Source organism: Nannospalax galili, unplaced genomic scaffold (assembly GCF_000622305.1).
Source record: "Nannospalax galili isolate Female #2095 unplaced genomic scaffold, S.galili_v1.0 scaffold277, whole genome shotgun sequence".
NCBI lineage: Eukaryota > Metazoa > Chordata > Mammalia > Rodentia > Spalacidae > Nannospalax > Nannospalax galili.
The window spans coordinates 1453360-1481184 of record NW_008340240.1 but is presented as its reverse complement, the minus strand read 5'-3'; the positions used below and the strand labels follow the sequence as shown (position 1 = coordinate 1481184).

At 37.5% G+C, this 27825-nt stretch overlaps 1 protein-coding gene across 1 annotated transcript in view; it reads left to right on the top strand.

Annotated features, from left to right (window-relative positions):
* The window catches only part of Cfap299 (cilia and flagella associated protein 299), a 123488-nt gene extending 98480 nt beyond the window's left edge, over nt 1–25008 (top strand). The window contains exons 3-4 of the mRNA XM_029564625.1: nt 7316–7445; nt 24790–25008. Of these exons, the coding sequence (XP_029420485.1) occupies nt 7316–7445; nt 24790–24885 (226 nt within the window). The 3' untranslated portion in view covers nt 24886–25008. The remainder of the gene's footprint in view (nt 1–7315; nt 7446–24789) is intronic.
* The last annotated feature ends 2817 nt before the right edge of the window (nt 25009–27825 follow it).

Below are 27825 nucleotides of genomic sequence, written 5' to 3'. Positions count from 1 at the left end.
TTGCATTTACTCATATTTGGGTCTTCAATTTTGTTCCATTGTTCTATGGGTGTATTTTTAAGCTGGTACCATGTTGTTTTTATGACTATATCTCTGTAATACAGCTTGAAATCTGGTATAGTAACCCCCGCCCCCCTGCTCTTAGTGCTCAGGGTTGTTTTGGCTATCCGAGGCCTTTTGTGCTTCCATATGAATTTTAGGATAGTTTTTTCCAATTCTGTGAAAAATGTCATGGGTATTTTGATTGACATTGCATTGAATTGATATGTGACTTTTGGTAGGAAGGTCATTTTCACAATATTAATTCTTCCAACCCATGAGCATGGGATGTCCTTCCATCTTCTGATGTCTGGGGAGGGAAGGGTATACAAGGAACCTAGGGGATAAAGGGAAAGAAGGAGCTCAATCTTTAATGTCTTTGGTCAGGTTTATTCCAAGGTATTTTATTTTTTCTTGGGTATTGTGAATGGGAGGGTTTCCCTGTGCTCTTTCTCTGACTGCTTGTCATTGGTATATAGAAAGGCTATAGACATTTGTAGGTTAATTTTGTAACCTGCCACTTTAACATGAATGTGTTAATAATTTCTAGGAGTTTGTGTGTGGAATTTTTGGCTTCGTTTAGATATAATATCATATCATCTGCAAAAAGGGATAATTTGAGCTCTTCTTTTCCAATTATTACTCCTTTAATTTCCTTCTCTTGCTTATTGGTCTTGCAAGAGTTTCAAGTACTATGTTAAAGAGAAGTGGGGATTGTGCACAGTCTTGTCTGGTTCCTGATTTCATTGGGAACGCTTCCAGTTTTTCTCCGTTTGGAATGATGTTGGCTGTGAGTTTCGTATATATGGCTTTAATTATGTTGAGGTATGTTCACTCCAGTCCAATTCCCTTTAGGACATTGAACATAAATGCATGTTGAATTTTGTCAAAGGTCTTCTCTGCATCTATTGAGTTGACCATATGGTTCTAGTCTTTGAGCCCATTTATATGATTTATAATGTTTATTGACTTACATATATTGAACCATCCCTGCATCTCTGGGATAAAGCCGACTTGATCATGGTGGATGATCTTTTTGATGTGTGTCTGTATGCAGTTTGCAAGTATTTTGTTGAGAATTTTTTTGCATCTATGTTCATTAAGGATATGGGTCTATAGTTTTCTTTTTTGTTTGTATCTTTACCTGGCTCTGGTATTAGAGTGATGCTGGCTTCATAGAAGGAATTTGGAAGTTCTCCCTCCATTTCTATATTTTTGAATAAATTAAGTAGTATTGGATGCAGATCTTCTTTAAATGACTGATAGACTTCTCCTGTACATCCATCTGGTCCTGGGCTTTTTTGTATTACTGTTTCAATTTCTTTTGTGTTATAGATCTGTTGAAGTTGTTAATCTCTTCTTGGTTTAGTTTTGGTGGTTCTCATGCCTTTAGATAACCATCCATTTCTTTTAGGCTTTCAAACTTAGTAGCATATAGGTTTTTAAAGTACTCCCTTATAATGTTCTGTATCTTTCTGGTGTCTGTTGTTATGTTTCCCCTTTCATCTCTGTGATCTGGAGGTGCTCTTTCTTTCTTTTGGTTAACTGCGCTAGTGGTCTGTCAATCTTATCTTTTCAAAGAATCAGCTCTTGGATTTGTTGATTCTTTGTATTGTTTTCTTTGTTTTAATTTCATTAATTTCCGCCCTGATTTTTGTTATTTCTTCTTGTCTGCTGAGTTTGGGTTTCACTTGCTATTGCTTTTCAAGTGTGTTTAGTTGCAATGTTAAGTCATTTATTTGTATTCTCTCTGATTTTTTGATGTACGCACTTAGGGCTATAAACTTCCCTCTAAGGACAGCTTTCAATATGTTCCAGAGGTTTCATTGTGTTGTATTATCCTTTTCATTTAGTTCCAAGACAACTTTTATTTCTTTTTTAATTTCTCTTTTGACCCATTCATCATTCAGGAGTGTGTTGTTTAATCTCCATATGTTCATGTGGTGATTTTGGCTTCTTCGGGTGTTGATTGTAAGCTTTATTGCATTGTGGTCTGATAGAATGCATGGAATTATTTAAATCTTTTTGTATTTTTTGAATTTTGTTTTGTGCTCCAGTAAATGGTCGATTGTGGAGAATGTTCCATGGGGTGCTGAGTAGAAAGTATGTCCTTTGGTGCTTGGGTAGAATACTCGGTAGATGTCTGTTAAGTCCATTTGATATATGGTATTGTTTAATTCAGATGTCTCTCTGTTAACTCTCTCCCCTGTTGACCTATCTAATGGAGGCAGTGGGGTATTGAAGTCCCCTACTATTAATGAGTTGGGGTTAATCTGGGTCTTAAAGTCCTGTAGTATTGTTTTTATGAAGTTGGGTGCACCAGAGTTTGGTGAATTCATGTTTCTGAATTCATTCAATAGTTTATCCCTATCTTCCTTCAGTTCTTTGATTTCTTTTTTTTTGTGTGTTTTTAAATTCACTGAATTCTTTTATCATGTTTATAATTGTTCTTTTGAGTTCCATGTCCTGCATTATCTCTAGGGGGTTCTCATTGTACTCCTCTAGAGGACTATTGGTATTTTGTGGGGATATGTTATTTTAGTTTTTCATGTTATTATTTTTTCTCTGTGGTTTTGACATGTGAATTTCTTTTGCAGTTTCTGATTCTTGTGTAAGACTCAGGCCTTCAAGGTTAGGTCTGCTTCTTTTTGTGAACTTTATGTGTCTTTGTGGTTTACTTTTTGGGCATGAAAAGCTGGTATGTCTAATCTTCTGATTCTCTCTTTTGGTTTTATATTGGAGTGGCTGAATTGCTTTTGTCTTCCGGAGTTCCCACAGAGGCTCAATTCAGATGAGGGTCAGATGTTTTCAGGCTTTCTCCTAAGGTCTGGATCCCTCCAGGAACGATTTTGGCCTCAGGAATTTGGGGGTTGGACTGGCCTGGGAGCCTGGTCCAGGAAAGATGCTGGTCTAGGGCAGCTGGTTGCCATGCCACCCAGAGATGCAAAGGCAGATGGGGCAGGAAGAGTCCCCAAGGACTCCTGGGGACTGCACTGAGGAGTTGTGTTGGTCTGGATGCAAAGGATCAGGAAGAGGAAAGGTCAGCCCCAAGGTCCCAGAAAGAGGCTGGTGGGTGGTTTCAGAGTCAGGTGAGGGGGGTGTCCAGGCCCAAATACAGTGCTCCTGGGGCCCAAAGAAGGCACTCTGTTGGTCTGGATCAAAAGGATCAGGAAGCATGATTGGTTCCCCAGGTGTCTGCGGCCCCAAGATAAGGAATGGTACTGTACCCAGGCCAGGAGAAGAGATTGGGTGGTGCAGGCCCAGGGAAGCAGAGTTGTTGTTTTTGAAGTGTGTTTCTTGCTATATTATCTTTTGTTTGTAAGAAGTCTATGCTGTTTCTTTCTGATTTCAGATTATCTCTGATTTCAAAGTGTTGTATTTTACTCTCCTTTACTAATTCCTCTTCTTTCATTTTAAAGTTTGTATTCTCAAATATTATCCTTTTCTCTATGTTCTTAGACTAAGCTAAACCCCTCTTTGAATTTAAGCACCATATATACTTATAGACTTATTATTTCATTATAGAAATCTCTTTAAGGCTTCAGAAATCCATCCATTATCTGTTTATACAACTGATATGCATTCAGAGTCAACAAGTATCAGGTGTGAACTTGGAGCAACTGTTGGAAGTGGAAGAGTGAGCAACAGAAACCAAGACTCTACTTCCATTTTTCTTGAATGTTCCCAAGGATTTCAAAGCTCAGTATGCTCAGAAGTGAACTGCCCCACTTCTGCAAACATATAAATATTCTATAAATTTAGAATAAATATCTAATTAATACTAGTATAAATATGAACAGAACATGAAAACTCTAGAAACATGTATTGTTTTTAAATTAATATACGATCAAAGAAGCATCATAAATTATTGCATGAAGGCATTGGTTGACAAAAAATGCTGAAACAATCACCCAGGTTAATGTTGAAGCCCTAAAGTGTTTACAATTTCCTTTTCACTTTTTTTTATTAGAAGAAGCATTTCATTACAACAGCATTAACCTATTCAATAACATTTTTCTGAGCTAAGGTACATCTCTTTCAAAATTGGCTGTATATTTTTAGGTTTACAGATCAATTATTACTCTTGTACAATCTTTTACTCATTATAAACTCTATAAGACATAAAAAAATTAAATGAGTTTTTAATGTTTAAAAAAGATCTCCACTTCGTTGTTAAAATACACAGTTGGAGAAGAAAATACACAGTTTCATACAGAAAAATTCATTTTAAGGCAATTGACATTGAGACGTTTTCACATGCATTTCTAATCTCTATACATATGACTATTACTGGTCACAGTCGCTTACTTTCTGAGTTCCTTGGCATCTAAGTATGAATATAAACTCTTCAGATAGACAGCCTTCGTCTCCCACTAGAGCCTCCGTAGTCTATCATCCCTGCCACTGTCCACTGTGTTGTCAGGACCCCCATCTATTCCCCCCTATCTGCCCTTCTGGTAAATCTAGTCAGCCAGAGGTCCCTGTTCCAGGAGGATCAGCTGTTCCTCATCTACAGCAATCCATTGTCAGTATTCCTTTGGATAGAATTGGGGTCTGCTGTTCATTTTTCCAGTAGTGTGTTGGGTTACTATCTGGAAGAGCCTTTATCCATCCTGGCCAAGAACTCGACTGAAGGTATCACCTGTCTGGCTTTGCTGTTTGTCAAGTAACTTTTAGCTATATATATGTATGCTCTTATGAAATTATATTGGCCCCTTTAATCTTTGGTTATACTTCCCTTTTAGGTGTTTAAGGACATACAATTGGACCAGATAAACTGATTTGTTTTTACTCTTGAGGTCGTTTGAGGATCTGTTCCTCAGGGGTCCCATGGGCTTAGGAGGAGCCCCTGGCTCCTTTCTTTTACCAGTTCCACCTTTTTACTTTTTTAAACTTAGAGACCATACTATACCAATTGCAGGAGTATCATCCTGGTGAGCTCAAATCTTTAGTCTTTGTGTTTCACAAAACTCTGAATATCCCCAGTACCTGCCTCCCTGCCATCCCCTTGATGACTGGAGCAAGAAAAGACCATGGAAGTTATTGTAGGGGCCACTAAAAGTGCCAAACATGACTTCTGCCCATATCCTGTTGGCTCTATCTATCACATGGTTTCACAGAAAAATAGATTTGAATTGTCTTCTGGAGGACTGACCAATAAGAAATTGAACATTCATATTTCAGTGACTGGCTAGCATTATTTGTGGAAGAACTTCCCAAAGCACCAAGTCAGTTCAAGGTGAAGCAGAGCCTGTGAGCCTGACAGGCCAGCTTCCATGCCAGGCTCTGCTTTTAAACCCCAAGGGAGGTTGTTTCTTTGTCAGTTCCACATGTATAAAGTGACTGATTTTATTCCCGTTTCATGGAGTTGGTGATAAATTAAATGAGGAAATTCAGGAAGCTCACAATAGTCCACAGCAATTGTTGTTAAATAATTGTCTGTATTAAATACTAATCGTTAACTGTTAGAATTGACAGGGGGAAATAGAGCTTGTTTCTCATTACTACTTAGAAGAAAAAAATTATTGACAAACAGCTCAATTGCTTCTTCAAAAATACCATGTGCTGCATGAATTTAATCTTATATGGAGAATATTTTAAATAAAATCCAACTCAGTTTCCATAAGGCTTTTAATCTGAGGTCTGAGCAACAAGATAGGAATGTGTGATATAAACCATGCTACTCTGAGCACAGCTATGACTCAAGTGCCTTGCTGGGATTATCTGTATCTTTATATCTCATAAATAATAATTTAGACATATATGTCAACTTTAAAGTCACACTATGTCCCCCATTTTAATCTAGCAATCTCCTAACTGGAGTCAGCAAGATAAGGTCAAATTGTCTTCTTTCTTGTGGGTGAAACTGAATTAGAAAACCCAACTTGGAAGACACAGAGTCAAATTAGCTTCCAGTACTTTCTCCACTAAATTGGATTCATCATCAGAACCACAGACTGTTTCCCTGCTATTGTCCCATTAGAGGCTGAACCTACCATGGTTAACTTTACTCCTGAAGACTAGCTAAATGTTGGCAAGAGAGTATGATGGTCAAATCCATATCCCAGTTTCCAATCAAGTGGTCTTTGCTGCAATCCAAAGGACTGACTGCAGCACAGTGGTGGTTGGAAGCCACTTTTCCTCACTCTAAATCTCAGAAAGGGCAGCTATTCTCACCAGGATCCACCATCCCAGAGACATAAATATGTGGTCTATGCAATCAGTCATTTGTGCATATTGAAATGTTAAACATTTCAGATAACACAAGATGATAATATTGAGGCCTGCATAACAATATAATAATTCAAACTAAATTTGATCAGTGAAGTAATCCATTTCAAAAGGAGAGAGAAGAGTAATTAGAGGGCAAAACAACCTAGAAGTAGAATTATGGGAAATTAGTTAAAAATATATATTACAAATATTTGAAAGTTTGGTCTATAAGCTATATATCTACCATAGTGTCTATTATTTTGAAAGCAAACATAACATCACAGATGCATTAATGGGAATAAAATTGGTGAAAATAAATGTACTGAGGACCCTTTTTATTCAAATGACAGTATTATATTGAGCTCTGACAAGTAAAAACAACATATGGGAAAAAATCCTAGACAATTTTCAAAGATAGAATGCTAGAAGGCAATGTTAAATAATTGAAAGAGCACATGTATGTTGTGAAACAGAAAGATTTGAGCTGAAATATTATCATATGGCATGTTAGTTGCAAGACCTTAATCATGCTACCTTAGCAGACCCTGCCTCCCTCCTTGTCTTGTGACATAAAAGCAACTTCATAGGGACGTTCTCTTAGAACACATCAAAGCATGATGTCTTTCCAATTAATCACTCAAAATCCTTGGGAAATGAATTGAAATTGAGAGCCTGGAAGAAGTAAATTAACATGAAATTGTTTTGAATGGAAAGAGGTGACCTAGTCTGCCCTTCCTTCTAGTAAACAGTCTCTTTAGACTCTGAAGAGTCTGTAGTGGAACAAATAATCTTAAATTGCATCAATTTTCTCCTTGACTTCCTGAGAATATAATACGGGAATAACTCCTAAGTCTTACAGTGTCCAAACCAGGAAATCATCTAAAAACATTACAAATGTATATCTAAATGATTGGAGAACTCAGTCTAATCTCTTCTGCAAGAATTTAAATCTCAAATGTGTTCTACATGTCTGACCTTGAGACTGAATTGCCCCAAGTATTTTCTAAAATATGTACCAACTTAATGTGTTTTACATCTTAATTCTTAATGTTTCTTTTTATAGCTTTTACAACTGGGACAGTCATGTTGCTATCTGCAATTCAAGTCCTAATTATCAAGTGATTGCTGACAACCCCGAAGGCTTACTTTTTAAATATAAAAGAGACAGAACAATTCTCAATGTGGACCCAAGGGTAATTTTTGATTTATTCTTATATTTCTTCAAAGCGTGTTATGTTTCTGCCTATTCAAAAATCTCTTAAAATTTGACAACCTTATGGCTTAGGAGTTTCGTTTCTTTGATTTTTGCTTGTTTTGTAGCTCAGAAATGAAAATATGTTTAGAAACATGGCATGTACACTCAGAAAACAAAGGAAGGAAAGAAGGAAGGAAGGAAGGAAGGAAGGAAGGAAGGAAGGAAGGAAGGAAGGAAAGAAGGAAGGACCTCCAAAGTCTGGTAAATTACCAGACATTAATTACAAAATGTTTAGGGGGCTTTTAAATTGAACTTATAAATAGGAACACTTCTCCATGTCAGCAGCAGAATTAGATTAGAGAGCTAGTGAAGGTTTGTTTCCTGTGATCCTTAAAGGGCAGGAGGAATTGAGTTATTAGAAGGAGAGGGATTCTCACCTGGGTACATTTGTATATGGAATTCTTATCCTTCTGTATATGTGACTGACTAAAAACAGTATAGGTGAAAAGTCAGGCATGATAGTTTACACTTATAATTCTAGCACTTGGGAGACTGAGGCAGAGACTGAGGACTGCCACAAATTGAGGCCAGCCTGAGCTACATAATGAACTCTAGACTTGCCTTAGCTAAAGTGAGATCTTGTCAAAAATCAAGTAATTAAAAAATCAATATATCTGTTAATGTTCCTCTAAGTGTTGATTGAGAAAACACATTTAAATATTTTAACGATATATCTTGTGATACTTTGAATTTTCAAGGACAATAATTTATATATTTTCAAAGGCTAAAATTGCATCATGAATTTCTATATAAATTTCTAGATGAAATTTGAAACTTTGCTTAACATTATTATATGCTAGAGTTATTGAGGATGTTTGTTTATTAACTTTTGTGATTTTCTTTTGCTCTTGTTTTTTATTTGGAGCTTTTTCTCTTTATCTTTAATATGACAATGTCAGTCTAAAATTCAAAGAAAAAAATCCTTCAGAGTGAAAACACACAAGGTATGTGATATGCATGGGTTAGAGGCCAATGGAAAGGGAGACAGTTGGCTTCTGAAAGTCTTTTGAAAAAAATTTAGAGATACAAAGTCAAAAAATATCCATTCCATACTTACATAATACAGTTTATGTCATATACAAAGTGCTTAATAACTAAGTGTCCAAAGAATGAATTATTGAAATTCTAGAGCAAGGCATAGATTCCTTTCTCCCATCACACTCAGATGCAAGCATCGGATCCCAGGGCTGAGTTAAACAGGACAGAAACCTCTCTCCTGCATGTGAATCCAGACAGTGGCAGCCAAGATCAGAATGGTACCTCCACTGTCATTTGAAACAGTGCTAACATGAACCCCTCTGAAGCCAAAATACATCTCTAAACATGGTCCGAACAATACAGAAGGAGGTGAAAACATGCAAAAACTATGCTCTTGCTGCCTTTGAAGGAAGTTTCCTGAAAGTTCCCACACAGAAGTGCTCTTATGTTCCATGGTTGGTGAACAGTTAGATATGGCCTATCTAGACATCTGGAAATCTGAGCAACATCATTTTTCTCTAAGTAGCCATGCACTCAACTAAAAACCTGGGTTCTGGGACAGGGAGAAGAGAGAGGTGGATTCGCTGCTAGTCTCTGCTGACACATGCTCCTGCAGAGCAATGCTGCTCCTTTTGATATCATTTCTCTGTAGTAAAGCAAGCTTCTGGAAACTCTAGGGTCATGTTTACGATGAATCTCTGAGTTCTAAAGAAGTTCAGTGAAGTGCCTTCCCTCTAGCAATGCCTCTTTATTTATGTAAAATATCGAAATGTGATTAGGCAAGTACAGAAAACTGCATAAATAGCATCCACAGGTTTTTTTCCCCCTTTAGAAGACTAAGCTGTATATGAAAGAAAGGCCTAAAATTAATAATGACATTAAGATGCATGAAACAGGTCTCCAGATAAGTTTTGAATGGTATCATATTTAACCTATTTAACCTATGTCAGGGCTCTGTTTTAGCTAATGGTCTGCAAGGACACATGTCATGAAAGGGATTTGTATGGACTTTGAAGAATCAATGAATACAAACTATTAATTGAACCTGGTTCAAGTAATTTTAACAAAATCTTCCACTTCAAAAGTTATCAATCGCAAGATTTCAAAGGCTGTTTCAATAATACATGAAATATAAAATTTCTTCTTTTCTGGAAGAAAAGAATTGAACTTGAAGGAAAGGCTTTCTAAATCTTAGAGAAAAGTATCTATCTGTTCATGAGGATAAGAATGGAATCAGTGGGACATCTGATGTCATCTGAATACTTATTCAATGTTTTCAAATTGAAAATTTGAATCTTAGATTAATTTTAATATTTTGAAGATAAAAATTAGTCTCAGACTTTCTAGAAAGATATTCTGGCCCCAGGATCAAGAAACAAACCTCTAGGCAAGTACTTACTTGGCTACCTCACCCTGACAATCTCATGGCTCCTTCCTGGGTTTTAATGATCACCACCAAATGAAAGGGCTTGCGTTTGTTGGTTTGTTTTGTTTTATTATGATCTGAGTGTTCCTAATGCACCAGCTCAATTTTCAGATTTAGTCTCCACTGAGCCCAATAGATACAGATTTTAATAATGAGTCTACAGACTGTCCATGACCCACAATTCAAGCAAAGTTTTCTCCATGAGGAAGCAGTAACCTGAAGAGGTCTGGCACTCTGTTTCCAAATATAAATAGAATAACACAAATTTCCATTTTTATCAGCTGGCCATAAAATCAGCATGTATAACTCCTGCATAATTCTGTAGCCATGCTTGTCAAAGTTCCCTGAAGGTGTCCGACATTTCTTATAAAACCTACAGAAGAAGAATTAAGAAATAAGCTACACTTTACATTTTATTAACTGTAGATACAATTAAAGGAATCACAGTTTTATATTTAATGCTTCTCATAATAATTGTATTTGAAATTTTTCCAAGATGAACATCTTATGACTTGAGCAGTTCAGGAGCTAGAGGTATCATGAGAAAACAACCCCTTCCCTCCTATTCTTTTTCTTAAACTATTCTGAAATACTTGAAATTAAAGCGGCTGAGATCAAGGAAAGGTAGAAACTGGTAAACAGGATGTGTTTCCTTTGTGCAACAGATGTAGACTCATTAATTCTAAAGTGTAGTTCCCATGAAACACAGTTGCTTGTGAATGGAAACAGTCGGAGAAAGAAAATTTTGCAGGTTTTAAAACAAGTAATATGAGTTCATTGGTTGAGAAATTCCAAATGCAATAAGAGTTTGGTTGCATTGAAAACAGGACCACTGGCTTTAACCTCCCTGCAGCTGTATAACATCTGGAACAAATAAAGCAAGTTTCTATTTTTGAGTGAAGAATGCTTGTCTGAGTGATTCACACCCACCAAAATGTTTCCAGTATATTATCTTAGAGGGACTGCGTGGAAGCACTCTGCGCTCATTCCCTTCCATTATCTGCACAAGTGAAAACAAAATGGGCAGTTTTCTTTTACTTTTAGACAACACTAGCAAGAGAGTTTTCTTTGGGTCTTGTCATTAATATAGGTGCTCTAAAACAGGCATAGCTCACCAAAGAGGTAAGGGAAAGGGAGGTTTAATAATTAAAATGGGGGGTGGGGTCTCTTCTTGGTGTGCACTAGCTTTTCTTCCCATTCACCAAAATGGAAAAGGCCAATGAGATCCCATCACTTGAAAACCACTTGAAAAATCAGTATTCAAAGGGCTAGAGAGACACATGGGTCAATAATGCACTTGCTGTAAAAGCATAAGGACCTGAGTTTAGATCCCTGGCACCCACATAAGAAACCATGCACAGTGGCACAGTTTACAATCCCAGTGCTAGGGAGAACGTGCTTGCTGGCCAACCTAGCTGTGTTAGTGACCTCCAGGTTCAGTGAGAGAACCTGTCTCAAAGACATAAGATATAAAGCAAATGAGGAAGATGTTCTATGCCAACCTCTCACCTCCACAAATGTGTACCCATACCACACATGAACACGTGCACACATACACAACACATATTCACAAGCATGAAGTATTCGGTAAGTATTCATTGAATGCTGGGACCAGAGGGATGATTATGAATTGAACTGTGGTGAGGAAGGAAGAAGAAAGACGGGAAAGTTTAATAGCTCGATATGGCTGCTGTGTTGCTCAGGCAGATGCAGTGGGAATTAAACCCTGAGAAGCCATGAGAAGTCTTGAGTGCAGGCTTGATGTCGATCTGGGTCTGTACTTTATGAAAGTGGAGAAACATGTCACGATTTTATGCAGAGAAATAACAGAATGAAAGTCATGCTGTAAGATGGTTAGAGAGTATAAAATAGGACCATCTCGGAGGAAGAGCACAGCAGGTAAGGAGAGCATTGGGGGACATGAAGAAAACAGAGGGGTCCTGCTTCCTTGAGAAGACTGAAGATGATGCCTTCAGTATTACCACTAGTCGAGCCTTTCAGGCAAAGACAAAACTTAGAGAATGGATATTTGTCTAGAAAAGCATTTGAAAGTTCTCCCTTCACCCAGTTCTCAAAAGAGAAGCATATAGTGGAGCATAGTATGAACACACCTGCACGCTGAACAACTGAGAACAAACAAGGAGTACAAGCATCCTGTTAAAACACCTCACAGATTCTTGGCTTCTGTTGAACGTATGAAACAAAAGACATTGTTACAGGGCACCCCGTTCTGGGGGGATCTTGATCACAGTTTGGAAGGCTCATGAGACACAAATTAAGCATTGATTTAGCAGGGGACAGTTCTGTCTTTGAAAATTGATCACAATTGTGCATTTATAACAATGAGCTTCCTTGGAATGCAGGCTGTCATTGCTGTGGGGTCTTCACCAACAGCTAGGCTCCCATAGCTTGATTAGGAGCAATTCCTCTCAGTTTAATAAAGCACTTCCTCCCTCTCCCTCTCTGCTCACACTGGCCAAACAGGAGAACCCAGCCTCCACACCTGGAGAGTCAGACTGAATCTGTGTGTGATGAATTGCAGGGTATTTTTGAAAATCTGCTAGGTGATCCTACAGATTACCTGGATTTGATGTCCCCTGCTCTGCACAGGAACATTTCACTTGCTGTTGCTTTACTTACTGTATATGCATAAATGAACCAAACCACTTCCCTTAAAACAAGTTTTAATTCAAAACTCTTAATTTTAAGCATTTTAAATCACACATTCGTAAGACTACACAGACACTAGAAAGTGTAAATCTCCACAGAAATACAACTGCATAGAGTCTTCCAGCTCATAAATTGCTAGTATTTTTCCTCACTTATTTGGGTGATTGTGGGGGAGCAGCGGGAGCTTGAGGGCGGAGCCTACTCAAACAGTCACTGCCATTTTAAGAATCACTTTGTGACGTATGTCTATCCAGAGGCTCAAATGAACCAAAACTTGTAAATCCTATACTGTGAAACATAAGACAAAAAGTTTTCTGGTTGTTTTACCCTTGTACGGTCACCGCTAGCCCCTGCCCACACATGGTAGGTGCTCAATGACATCTGTAGAATGAATAAATTGAATATTAAATATTTGCTAAAGAAATGAAGAGTAGGGCCAAAAACAACGCTGGAAACTTTTGAGGTTAACTTCAAAATACTTTAGGATCTCACACACTAGAAACATGTAAAGCTGAAACTATTTTTAGCTGAAAACTACCAGAATAATTGACACTGCCTTTTTCTCCTAGGTAGGTGCAGTAAACCCAAGGGTTCTTAGATGAGCCTTAAAATACTGACGCTGGGTGTCCAGCACAATGACAACATGCCAGGTGTAGCAGTGAATGAGCATGGCCACTATTTCATTAGTTTTAAGTAACTGTGTAGACGTATATTATGTAAATGCTAAAAGCAAACATGTCAAATTTGACTTTCTTTTCCTGAATGCAAAAGAATGCTAGAGAAGTAAGGTTTTAAGTTGGATAAATACGACAAGCAAAACACTTATTTTTGTTTTTCTTCTTTGCTTTTCTTCATTTCTTCCATTTGTCCTTTCTCTCTCTCTTTCTCCTTCTCTCTTCTTTCTCTCTTTCCTTCTTTCTTTCTTTCTTTCTTTCTTTTCTTTCTTTCTTTCCTTCTTTCTTTCAGATGAGATTCTGGTAACAGCAACTCCCACCCAAGTGCTTGCTGCTATTAGCAGCAATGGTGTTAATTGCCTCCTTCACTCTGCCTCCAGCCTGAGTTAATTGACTCTTCATTTCCCTTGGCACCCAAACCTTAAAATCTCAGCCTGTCACAGCCTTGAAGCTGCAGTTCTCTGGATGGAGGCCCATGGCATTCCTGCAGCCTTTGGGCAGATGGTTCAGGTTTAATCTGTTGGAGCTTGATCTTCTGAGGAATGTCCTCAGTTTACAATCTGTCCTTTTACAAAGGCCAGGTGTATTTCATTCTGATCATGAAAACTAAAAACCAAAAGCAACATACTAAACAGAGTACCTTTAAGCAACACTGCCGTTTCTGTAGTGAAGAAACACCCAGTCTTCAAGAATGTCTCTACAAACTCCACTGCACAGCTGCCTGACACTGGGCCAGTGGGGCAAGGGACGCTTACTGAGTCATCAACACAACTTTTTGGCCCTCATCTGTACCTCAGAGGCCACTTGTAAATGTTGTTTTTAAACTATGGCACAGTCACAGTTATTAAGTAAAGCTGAGATCTTGCCAACTTTCTGGTTTTGCTGCCCAAATTACTGAATGTTTGGTTGATTATAGCCCTAAAACACCCACATACTAAGTAGCTTTTAAACATTTTTCTCCCCTGGGTAATCACCTGGTATATCTGAACTGAAAGTCCACCACATATAAATTAAGTATTTACTCAACTAACTACTGCTAAAATCAATGGCCTTAAGGAATCCATTAAAAATTACATAATAGATCTTGGCTTTTATGAATTAAAACCCCTAAAACTTAAATGACATGTCCTCCTCTTGACCTAGAAAACTGATTTTAATTTTATATGCAGTATTTATGGAATAAGCCCTAGAGATAAGGATAATGTTGCATGTCCAATGCATGAACGCACATATGAAATGGAGAAAAAGAACATAAACTGGGTAAAAGAAAAATGTACATACACAGTTTTTAATTATTATCTCTCAATGTTCAGTAATAAGAGTATAGATAATAACTTTCTACTACCCAAGTTGGATATCTAAAATGAAAAGTGCATATATCAACAAATCATGTGAAAAATTACTGTTTAACTTTCTTATTACACAAAGAGCCCAAGGATGGAAGAAATGATGTGATACAGGGAAACTAGGAGGGAGAGATTTGAGGACTGGGGCTTTATTTCCAACTCTAGATCACTTTTTCACAAAATGTATTATCACAAGCTAGAGAACAGGGAAAGAGTGAAAAGTGTGTCTCCTGGCTGTATAAAATGACTGAGTAGGAACAAAGTAGGAACACCTGATTATTTTTCCTTTTTTTAATATAACTTTTATTGGCTTTTTCTTTGGCAGTTTTTGTTGAATTTTTGCAATTTCCATACAACATTTTGATGGTATTTAGATCCGTTCCCCTCTCTGCAGCTCCCTTCACTGCCTCCTGTTCAATTTAATGAACTCTCGTGTGTGTGTGTGTGTATACATACACACACACACACACACACACACACACACACACGAGAGTTCATTAAATTATTCTATAGACTCTGATTTGTGTCCCCAAAAGTCCTTCAGTAGGGTCCATCCATTGGGCCCACCAAGAGTTTCATCCTTGTAAGATACTCTTTCCCCTTCCCAGCAGCCATCAAATGCCAAAAGTTCCTTAAGTTGTGCTGGGATTCTTTACCCACTTTCCCTTGTCTACAGTGGAATTTTATCTGATTTGAGCTTGCATAGACCTTCTAAATGCTGGCACCATTGATGTGAGTTCATGTAAGTAAATGACCAGCTGTCCAAAAGACTGTTTATCACTGCAACCCCACCGTCTCTATCCTCCTCCACTTCTTCCCTAACCCTCCTCCTCTTTCCTACAACACCCTTTCCCACACTCATTACTATGTTTTGCTATTGTTACATTGTTTCATTTTGTTGTGGATGTTTTTGAGACCCACTGACTCTGACTAGGATCCTGTGTGTGACCATGGCCTGGAACTACCCACTTGAGCCTGGCGGCCTCCTCAGTGTGTGTGCATAGCGAAAGACATAACTGCCTCTCCCATCCATAGCAGGTAGTCAGCTAGGAGGGGTAGGACATAAGCCCCTCCCTCTCCATGATATCTGTCCGTAGGCCCAGTTTTGTAGAAGCCCATTGGAGGCAGCCATAGCCACTGTGAGATCATGAGTGCATTGGTTGTGTCATGCTCAGAAGATAGCATTTCACATCCCTTCTCTGTCTTCCTATGATTAAATCCTTTCCACCATGCAACTCTATCTCAAACAGCCTCCCCCATTAAAAAATCTGATCCTAGCATATTTCATAAGTTTAAACAAAATCTTAAAAAAAGTATATGTGACCATGCACAATATAAGTCATATAACAATGTCAGGGGTTTCAAAGCCATGTGCAAATCCCCTAATTAATAAGGCTGAAGAATGCCAAGACTGAGGACTACCCTACATACCTGGGTACATCTGAAAGGACTGAAGGAACAGAAGGCCATCATGGTTTAAACAGTAAAATACAGAGCATAGGGGCAAGATTATAAATGAGTTATAGAGTTACAGAGATTTTGTCAGTTCTGTAATTGGGGGAAATTATTTAACTCCTGTGAGCATTTCTATACTTCAGTTTTATCATCTTTAAAAATACTGGTTGTTCTTGCAGAAGACCCAGGTTCGAATCCCAGCACTCACATGGCAGCTAACAACTATCCGTAACTCCAGTCCCAGGGGATCCGACAGCCTCTTCTGTCCTCCACAGGCATTGCACAACACGGGTGCACTTACCACACCCACACACACACACACACACATATATATATATATATATATATATAAAATAAAAGTAATAAATTTAAAAAAATTTAAATCTATAAAAACAACTATTTAAAAGATTGCCGTGACATATGGATGAGAGGCTTGTCTAAAATACCTTCACTGTGGGGCTGGAGAGATGATTCAGCTGTTAAGAGCATTGAGTGCTCTTCCAGAGGGCCTAGGTTCAAGTCCCACCACCTGCATGACAGCTAACAAGCCATCATAACTTTAGTTCCAGAGGATCTGGGGCTCTCTTCTGACCTCTTTCATAAGTGCACTTACATAAATGAAGGCAATACACTCATACAGATAAAATAAAAATAATAAACAATGAATAAAATGCCTTCGCTGAGGAGGTATTCAATAAATGAATATTGCTTTTCTCCTAGTATATTATATTAGGAACTGAATATCCTAAATTCATTGAATAGCATGTAGCATTCTAAAAAGTTAGAGATATATTTATAGATACTGATAGACTGTTTTCACAAAATTATTAAGTGAAGAAATAAAATTGTAAAACAAGAGTATGTAATAGTCTATTCTATGAACTAGACATAATTTAAATAAAAGTGTTTTGCTTATGAACATTAAGGCTGGTTTCTATTTTCCTTCAACTAAGAGCTTCACTACTATTTTCTTTTTCCATGGGACAGAATTCTAAAATGGAAATGGTTTAGTAGAAAGACATGTACTTTGTAAAACTTTTATCTGGATGTTTCAAATTGTGTTGTGTTTAGTTCATATCAATTCATAATTATTCCTGAGCTGTTTTCAGACAATTCAGCATGTTCTATTTATGTTTGTTGTACTCTGTTCCAAATTTGATTAAGGTCATTTCTATTTGTGTTTTTATTATTATTGGAAATGAATATTTCTTTTACATGGATCTTAGTGTATTATTCTTTAATGGTTTCTATGTATAGCAACATACTACAACTATTTATCTATTAACATTTACAATGATTTATGGTATGAAGGGGCTTTAAGTATTTATAGCCCAAACTACTGACTTCTCTCCTTGAGTTTGTTTGTTCTCTTTTCCCATTTAAAAGATTTTCATACTAACATTAGGGAAACATTTACTTGCATTTTCTTCTAAATATGTGGCTTGCCTGGTACATTTATGCAGAGGTGCAGTGTCACATTGCGATGATGTTTGAACAGACACAGCCTGACTCTTAGCTCCATTAAAATCAGGAATGGGACCCAATTTGCCCCTTCAGATTTCTCTAGGAACTGTGATTTCTATTGAAACTACATCCAGTGTGAAGTGGAAAAGAAGTGAAGAGCCGGGTGTGGTGATGCATGCACACCTTTAGTCCCAGCACTTGGGACGCAGATGCAGGGCTACAGGGAGACCCTATCTCAAAAAAAAAAAGAAAGAAAGAAAGAAAAGGAATGAAACCTTACCAGAGAGGAGTCAGTCATAGCTCTTTCTGTTTGTAACACAAATGGGATAGTTTGCTGCATTCAAAGAGTATTAGCTCCTTGCAAGGCTTGATAACCCCCGAAGCCCTACACACACGTATATTATTCTGGGTCAAGAACAAGAAAGGGTTGTGTATTAGTGACTTTTCTGTTGCTGTGACAGAAACATCATAACTAAGGGAACTTATAAAAGGAAGAGTTTATTTAGCTTAGGGTTCCAAAAGGGCAACAGTCCATCATGGTGGAGAGACATGGCTACAGAGGTGGGTAGAGGAGGAGCGGGAAGCTAAACTCTCACATCTTCAAGCAGGCACAGGAAACAAGAGAGTGACTGGAGTTCTGGCAAGGCTTAAGAACTCTCTAAGCCCACCCCCAGTGACATGCTTCCTCCAGCACAGCCACAACTTTAAGACCTCCCAAAACAGTGCCACCAACTGGGGACAAAAGGTCCAAATACTTGGAGCCTATGGGAGATATTCTCATTCAAACCACCACAGGTTTTGAGGAATTAAAGCTATTTGTTTACATTGTAGGAGAAGCCTAAGACCTAGAAAACTTGTTTACATTATAAATAAATTGAGATAGTATTAAACGTTTTCAAAATGTAAAGTTAATTTTGATTACAGTCTTAAGTAAAATTTATTTCTATCATTCCCCCTTGTTTCTTCATAAATAAGAAGTTTGTCCATATTTATAACAGAAGGTATTTCTAGAAAATTCATTTCCACATATTTCAATCTGTAATTCTTCTAAAATTTAGTGGAGCAAGGATGTCATTTATTTGTTCCCTCAATGACCATTTTTCAGTAATTTTCAGCTATTGATCTTACCCCAGTGTCTTGTGTTACTCATCCTCTGTATTTGGCTTGGGGTTCTGCCTCTATTGGAACCTAGCAGTTACTGCAGTCAAAATAGTCTTTTAGCAGCTCCTTATATTACTGTGAGTTTGAAGTGAGGTTTGTTAGGTGCTGAATTTTCTCAACCAGCTTGCTACTGTTGCTGTGAGATTGCTTTTAGCGTTCTTGAGATTAAGGAACAATTCGTCAAGGAAGATGGAATCATGATCTGTGTGAAACCAGAAAATGAATGTGTGTAATAGATTTTCAACTCATGAATTAGTAAAGGACAAGTAAGGTGTTATTATTAGTCAAAAGGAGGAGCTATCAGCAATTGATACCAGTTGGGAGACAGAGCACCTGTTTCTTTGGGATTGTGACCCCTAGTAAGCCAACCATGCTCCAGTGTATGGCCCCACATCCAAGAGTATACGGGCAGCACAAATTAGACCCCACTGGTGTTTTTAAGAAAGGGGGTAACAAAAGTTCAATGGGTAGAGAAGTGTAGATCTGGGAGGATTTGGGGGAGGGGTGAATAAAAATGCATTGAATAAAATAATTCTCAAAGAATTGCTAAAACAATTTTTAAACAACCAATTTCACCGCACAAAAAGGAGCATTAGACATAATGAGGATAAGAAATTATAAGCTAAATTTATGAATAAATGTGAAATAACCCCATCAAAATCAATTCAAAAATAAATTCCATGTAATTGAGCACAATTGCTTCACATTTTTACATATAAGAATTACTTGAACTATTGTCAGAGTTCTACAACTGGCATATAGATTAAGGATGGAAACATTTACATAAGTGAGCAATTTAGACGCAAACAATTTGATTTTTGCACATTTTAAAGTTTCTTATAGTTTACTCCAATAGGCTCCTCCCCTCTTTTAGCATCATGATTTCAGTGAAAGATTAGTCTTGATCATAAAAAAAGCTGATTTCATTATTTTTCCATAATGGCTTACTTAGAGGCATCAAAGTGCTATATTAACAAAGCAGAGCACATTGTACATGCTTTATAAACTCTAAAGTCATATAACTTTGAACAAATAAGAAACTAAATTCTTCCTAAAATTTTTCATTAGGAATCTGAAATTGAGCTTTTAAAATGTACTTTTATTTCTTGTCCTTAGGATAGAATACCCAACCCAAGAAATGTTCTCCACCAGATTTTACCTGCAGTAACTATCCATTTGAGCAAATCCCTCTCTATCCAAGGTCCTCTGATATCTTTAGGTTACTTACATATAACAGTTCTGGGTGGTGAAGCCAAGACAATAAGCTAATTTGCCTACAAGAGCTCTGAGGGCCTTGCTTCCATAAGGAAGTTTAAACTTGATTAAATGTTTTCAAATGATACTTTCCAGCCAAGGTCTTGGTTTTGAAATTTGTGCAATTACTTCCTGGTAAAAAGATGACAACTTCTGATTAATGTTATACAAATCACTACAAATAGCAGTTGAAAGTAAGGAAACAGGAACTTCTGAACTCATTTCAAGTTATAAAAGTAGGATCCAAAGTTAGACCTCGTGGTATAGGCCTGCAATCCCATCTACTTTGGAGGCTGAGGAAGAAGGCTCTCAAGTCCAAGGCATGTCTGGGCTACATACAGTGTCAGGTCAAGACCTGTGGAATTTAGATACAGACCCTGTCTCAAAAACAATTTATTTCAATTATTTTTCAAATAGGGTTTGGGAGAAGGACACTTGGGTTATAGCTCAGTGGCTCAGTCGTAGGACCTTGCATGACCTAGGTCAGAGATTCAACCCAGAGGAGCATAAGAAAAAGTACAGCAAAACAAGAGTAAAATCTATTAGATATTTATGGCTTACTGACTTTTCAGGAAGGGAAAAGGGGCATTTTTAATATAACCACAAAATACAGGATTATGATATAATTAACAATAGTCCAGGTGACTTCCAAGATTTCTGTCATTGGTTCATTCAGCCTCATTGCAGTGAATTTCCCTCTGCATTAGTCTTCCTATGTGATCCTTTCCCTAGACCTAAAAAAGCCTAGAAATCCTGATTCACTTCACATTTGAAGCCATCTGCAACATCTTCCTCACGTCAGCCCAGCTTTTAAGTGCCAATGCTGAAGGTGCTTAGTGCAGTCCTTTTCCATTAATTCCTGAGACCGCTCTTCCTTACAGAAGATTGCAGGGAAGCCTCAAAATACAGTAGTGCAGACAAAGGGACTTGAAATAGCTGTGGTCGAATCAAGATTAACAGGTTTCCAAGGTGAATAGCCCAATGACGATTCATGTTAAGAGTAGTCCAACATGGGGCTGGAGAAATGACTCAGTGTTTAAGAGCACTGGCTGTTCTTAGATAGGACAAGGGTTTGGTTCCCAGTATCCACATGGCAACTAACAATAGTTCGTTACTCGAGTTCCATGGATCTAATACCCTTCTGGCCTTTGTGGTCTCTGCACAACCTGGGCATGCTTACAGACATGTAGGTAAAATACTCATACACATAAAATAAAAATAAATAAATCCCCCAAAATATTTACAAAAAAGAATCCAGTGGACAAGCAAATTTAGTTCTTTGTGTGATACACAAATGAAAGATATTATTAGAGCCACTGCAAAATATTAAATAACAACTCACTAAAAAGGGGATGATAAACCTTATTTCAGAAAAAAAACTCTATGGGTGGTATATCTAATTCAAAATTTGGATAAAATAATTACATTGAAGAGGAAAATCTTTAAATATTCTGAGACCTATATGTTAATACCAAAAATATTTAGTAAGGAACTTCAGTAAGTCTGCAGTAAGGCCTCAGCAATCGTATTTTTCCCCTTTGCTCTTTTTGAGACAGGGTCTCCCTGTAGCCCCAGCTGTCCTGGAACTCACTATGTAGACCAGGCTGGCCTTGAACTCACAGAGATCTGCCTGCCTCTGCCTCCGGAGAGCTGGGATTAAAGGCGTGTGCCACCATGCCCAGCTAGCAATAATATTTTTAAATGATAGCTCAAATTTTAACTGATAGCATCATACTCTCACTGTTTAATAGAATCAGGCAAGCAACCCTAGAAGTTTGATAAATATAGGAAAACCAGAGGGGACTGTCCCTAATAGTTGAACTCAGGATGAGGATGAAAACAGCTATGACACTAAGAGCAGTGAGAAGGCTCTGGGGATTTCCCACAAAGCACACAGATGTTCTAAAAGACTCACTCTGCTAACACCATGTTATACAAATTTGCCAAGATAAGGCCAAGCATCTCCTCTGATTTGCGAGCCCCTCCTGTAGGATTCTAAAGACAGACTTAATTATTTTTGTAGCCCTTTTCAAAATAAAAAGACTAAATATTTGTGAGTTTTTCCCCCCTGAGAAATTGCTTATATAGTTTCAATTGTAAAAGATACCCTGAAAGTTTTTATTTAATTTTTTTCTCTACTAGGATCCAATTATGGAATGGCAAAATCAGGAAAAAATATACTGTCTGAGGGTATTTGGAAACTTGATACAGATAAGATTAAAGTGCCAGAGAAATATTGAGTTAAGTCTTTAAGCAAACATTTTAAATAATTAACTATTTTAAAACAGATGGTTTTTAAGAGCCTCAGCTAATTATAAGTGAGGAATCTTTGTTTTTTGTTTTATTTTAGTTGTTTCTTGTTTTTCTTAAATGACTTGGGATGTAATAACTTCCACATAAAGCAATATATATATATATTCTTTTTTAATTTTTAAAACTATTTTATTTATTGTTTTTTTATGTGTATGGATGTATTGCCTACATGTATGTAAGTGCACCCATGTTATGCCATGCTGGTGGAAGACAGAAGAAGGTGTTGGATTCCCCTGGAACTGAAGTTATGGATGATTGTTAGCCGCCATGAGGGTGCTGGGAATCGAACCCAGGTCCTCTGCAAGAGGAGCTAGTGCTCTTAACTGCTGACCATCTCTCCAGCCCTCTGTGTCTTGTCAGACACAGAGTCTTTGCTAAGAAGAGTTCACGGGTTTTAAAAAATCCCTTTCATATAAAAGGCAAAGGAAAGAAAGAGTAAGCCAGGAAAGAGAACCCATCAAGACTGGGCAAACTGGAGTACTCCAGAAATAGGAAAATGGTGTATGTTCATATGAAAAGAGATAAAGGACTTCCTAAATTATAATCATCAGCACAGAGATACATAAGCACTAGTAACCAGGTATCAGCATTGCCACAGACCAAAGGCAAACTCAGATACACTTGCCAGGCCGCATGCAGAATTGCTGGTTTCCCAGTGGGAAAGACAAGATTCTGACTCTTAAAATCGGCAAGAGGACAGAGGATAAAAACAAAGGGTTAAAAAGATGGATTCCCTACTGCTTCTCATCTAGCAGAGAAGAGAACTCTTCATTAATACATTTACAGATATCACAAAGATTAAACCATAAAGACATAGTCTCAACCACTGCTGTTACCAACAGGGAAGAATTTATCAAGTGTTAAAGTTTCAAAGACAAAAGCCACACAATACTTTTTTTAAGAGCAATATAGAAAGAAACAGATGATCAGCAAAATAAGCCTCTGATTTACCTTTGAGAGCCAAAGAGATATGTGGGTAACTTGGAGCACAACCCTCTTCTGAAGCAAGGCTACTCAGCCCTCTGAAAAACCCACTGAGTATCAGCAGTATTTGCAATGTTTGCAAGATATTTACTGGAAAAGGTGTAGCCATAACACTCAGATAGATGCAAAGCGAATGTGCCAAAAGTTTCATTTCATCCATTGATTATAGAAGAAACCAAAATTATATTGCAACCAGTTCAAAGGAGAATTCAAAGTGCAGACTATTTCCATAAAAGAAATAAGGAAAATTGTGCTTACACAGATGTAATCATGTCCCTACACAGGACACTAATTGCATTCCTCTCAGGACAATTAATTTGCATTTTTGGAGACAAGAATTTCTTGTATTATTAGAAGTTTTCTGCAACTTAGAAAATTGTCAAATAACACTAAAACAATGAATAAGAAGAATAACTTGGATGAGTGAGCCAGTTCAGAACAATCCTTCCCTCCATTCTTGGTTTTGTTCATTACAAAGACTACAATTTTCCTGCTTCTTATCAATAACATATGTGCCCAAATTTTTCTTTAATAAACAGTACAAGAAATTAAATGCCATGAGGGAAAAGTGACACAAAACTCTGTAAGCCCAGGTCTACTTTCTTCATTATTTCTGTTTACTAGAGACCTCATTACATCATAAGTTTGTATATTAAATATACAGAAAGACCAATGGTAAGTATTGTGCAGCTCACTTAGAAAATAATTTCCCCTTTGACAATTAGCTTCATCCAAGCTCTCCACTTCTCTCTTCATCAATACCAAACTAGCAAGTAATTATTCCCATCGTTCCCTATGTGTCTGTCAGCATGATGAAAGTCCTGAATAAAGGTAAAGGGATCAGATCTCTTTTACAGACTTTATTTAAATATTTTTATTTATCATTTTTATTTTATGTGTATGAGTGTATTGTCTGCATGTATGTAAGTGCACCCATGTCATGTAATGCCTGTGTGGTCAAAAGAGGATACTGGACCCCCCTGGAACTGGAGTTATAGACAGTTGTTAGCTGGGAATTGAACCTGGGTCCTCTGCAAGAGCTCTTAACTGCTGTGCCATCTCTCCAGCTCATGATAGATTTTTAACTTAAAGAGGAAAATTAATCCCAATCATATAGTTTAAAACTGATTCATATATAAAAAAAGCCTTCTGGAAAAACACCATGGACTGGTATTTCCAGTGGTGTGAACCAATTCCAAATTTCAGATATGTTTATTTGACACACTGGAAATCAAAATAGGATTGTTTTTGAATTATGACTGTCAAATCACGTGTGCTTCTAGAACTCTTTACAAAGATTTCTGAAGAGTTACTGACCCCTGGGGTTCACTGGACCAGCTTGAGCCTGGGATACTCTTTGATCCCGGGTACTGTCAGTAAGCTCACAACCCAACCCAGGTGGCAAAGTTCCTTATAGGAATCATCACCTGTTACCACTCCTGAGAGAAAAAACAGGGGGTGGGGTCGGGTCCAATGTATGTAATGGTCTCTTAGAAACAGTCCTTTAAATTCTGTCTCTGTGTGGACTTGACTAACAATGCAATTTGTGTATTTCAGGCTCACCCAGGTGACAACTCTACTAGAGTCCCCATCCAGACAGAGCTCTACACACATGCTGTCCTTTTTGACCACATTTACAGAAGGAAGATTTAAGCACCAACACAGTGCATGGTTTCTTTATCGTTCGCTGAATTTCAGTGAATTCTGTGGTCAGAAGCAAAGTGGAATCATTAATGAGCCCTATAGCTAGAAGGCAAATTAGAGTAATAAAAGTTAACAGAGAAATTAAAAAGAAAGCTGAAACCTGATGTCTTTTTATTGTACTGATAGCGTCTTGATCTGATTTAAGTTTTTCCTTTTCTTTCTTCTTTTTCTTTCTTTTTCCTTTCTGAACACAGGCTGATTGCAACAGTTCATGGAAGAGAATCTTGTTGCCACTTCAAAGATACTCTAATTGGTGACATATTTTGTAGCTCAGTTTTTCCAAAACAAAAATGTTCCAGGACCCACTATTGCCAAACCTAGTGTACCAAGCATGATGCCATGTGGCCCTGCTAGCATTGCTGACCCCCAAATTGCTGAATATTGATAAGGGGCCTGGCTGGAGCACTGGGATACAACATGAAAAGTTTTCAGCTGCAATGAATGTATAAACTCTGAAATATTCCATGAGATTACAAAATTAATATAAAATGCATGCTAGCATGTTTATGTGCCTTGATGACATGAATCCCATGACAATGAGGCTAAGGAGATGAAATCTAAAGGAAACCAGAAGATTTTAGAGAAAAGAAAATTTCATCAGGAAAAAAAATTTTTTTCTAGCATCTTGCAGATGGCCTTTCTGCAGAAAATAGTTTCAGAAACCAATTTTTATTTAAAATTAGTATCTGCTCCTTCAAATTCAATTCTCTTCATTTTCTAATCCATCTCATGGTGAGACAATGAAGTGGAGCCCAACATGGTGTGAATCTGATGTCTGTTGAAAGGTGGGAGATCCCAGTGCAGAGAGTTCAAATGAGTGAGACCTGCCTTCATGGGACATATGTTAGTGTGCGCAGTTTGACATGAGTCCAAGCAGCGTGACCAGAGTGGAATTGGAATGGCTAGTCTTACTTGTCCATTTGAGGGGATTTATAATTATCTAAAAAACAGACCTCTGGGCATGTGTGTGAGGACGTGTCCAGGAAGATTTGACTGGATATGAGTTCTTGGTGATGGCATTTCATGGGCTGCTGTCCTCCCCACCTCCCATCCCTGCTGAATCAAACAGTTCTCAAGAACAAGGAGTACACCAGAATTTATCTCTCTTTGCTTTCTGACTACAGACAGTGTGACCAGCTTCCTCACACTCCTGCTTCCAGGACTTCCCTGCTATGACCAAGTATATGCTCAGTCTGTGAGTCAAAATAAAGCATTCATTAATTTGCTTTGGTCAGTTATTTCATCATAGCAATGAGAAAGCAACTAATATAAGCATTTAATTGGCATTGGAGGCGTCTGTGTGATCTCAGTTTTCAAAATTTACAGTATACACAGAGGATATAAAATGTATCTGTATAAGTGTGCAGATGACTGTCCACTGAGCCACAGCACCCCTGTGTCAGTGACCATGTGTCAGTACTGAGATCTTAGTTTCTCAGCATCATTTTTCACCCAAAATAAGGGAGGATCCACAGAAAATAAACAATTTTAGCAACAAAGCAGGCAACACACAAAAGTCTGGAACATATTTTGTCAAAAACTAATTAGTGAACAAGATTTATCAAAAAGACACAGAACCCTGTGTGAAGGAATTTCCATTGGAACGATCTAGAAGAGCTGAGCATTTAAAGAACAGTAACAACAGGAATCAAATAGGAAACCACAAGTCTGTACTGACATCCAAACATGGATAAATTGGAAATCTGATGAGGAAAAGGATAGCACCATAAAACACTTAAATTGCTTTAAAAAAAAATAGGGAAAAGAATGACTGACATCACTTTCAGTCAGTAATCAACGTGGGTATCACAAGGATGAGGCAAACAGAATTTGTATTCTACATACTGAGATTTCTGTCGGAACCTATCAACCAGTTGTCACATTTTCAATTGGACTGTCAAGGTTAATCTGATGTAATGGAGGACAGTACACTCCTTTTGTAATGGATGTATCAAAGTTGTATAACCACAGTGTAATCAAGACAAAACTCAGAAATATTCAAATCCTGGGAAAATATACAAAAGAACAGACCTCTAATATTCAAATGTTAAGATTATGAGAGTTAAAAGGACTGCCATCCCAGACTGCAGGAGATGAGAGATATAACAACCAAATACAATACAATACTGAGTTGGATCCGTAGCCTATAAAGGAAGTGAAAATTGAGTGGTTTCTGAAAATTAAATTGCAGAAAAGTAAAAATATTTATTTCTTACTTTTCATGATGATTTTGTGGTTATGTGACACAGTGTCCTTAACTGTAGGAAATGACACTAAAGCATTTGAGAGCCGAGAAGCATCACAGCAGCTGTTTACTTACAAGTAATGCGGGGAGAAGGTCTGTGTGCTATACCAGCAACTTCTCTGTAAGTCTGAGATTGCTCTCTTTTTAAAAATTTTAATTACTTTTTAAAATTTATGAGGGGGAGGGGACATGAATGTGTCAAGGCACACTGGTGGAGGTCACAGGACAACCTGTAGAAGTCAGTTCTCTCTTTCCACCATGTGGGCTTTGGAGATCAGACAAGCTTGGCAACATATACCTTTACCTGTTGAGCCATCTCACTGATGCTGAGATTGTTTTCTAATAAAATAAATATTTAATTTATTACATTTGCAAATTCAAAACATTACTTCCTTATACTTTAAGTACCAAGTATAAATTATATTATTCTATTTATATATTAGTTCTCTCTTTCCACCATGTGGGCTTTGGAGATCAGACAAGCTTGGCAACATATACCTTTACCTGTTGAGCCATCTCACTGATGCTGAGATTGTTTTCTAATAAAATAAATATTTAATTTATTACATTTGCAAATTCAAAACATTACTTCCTTATACTTTAAGTACCAAGTATAAATTATATTATTCTATTTATATATTTTA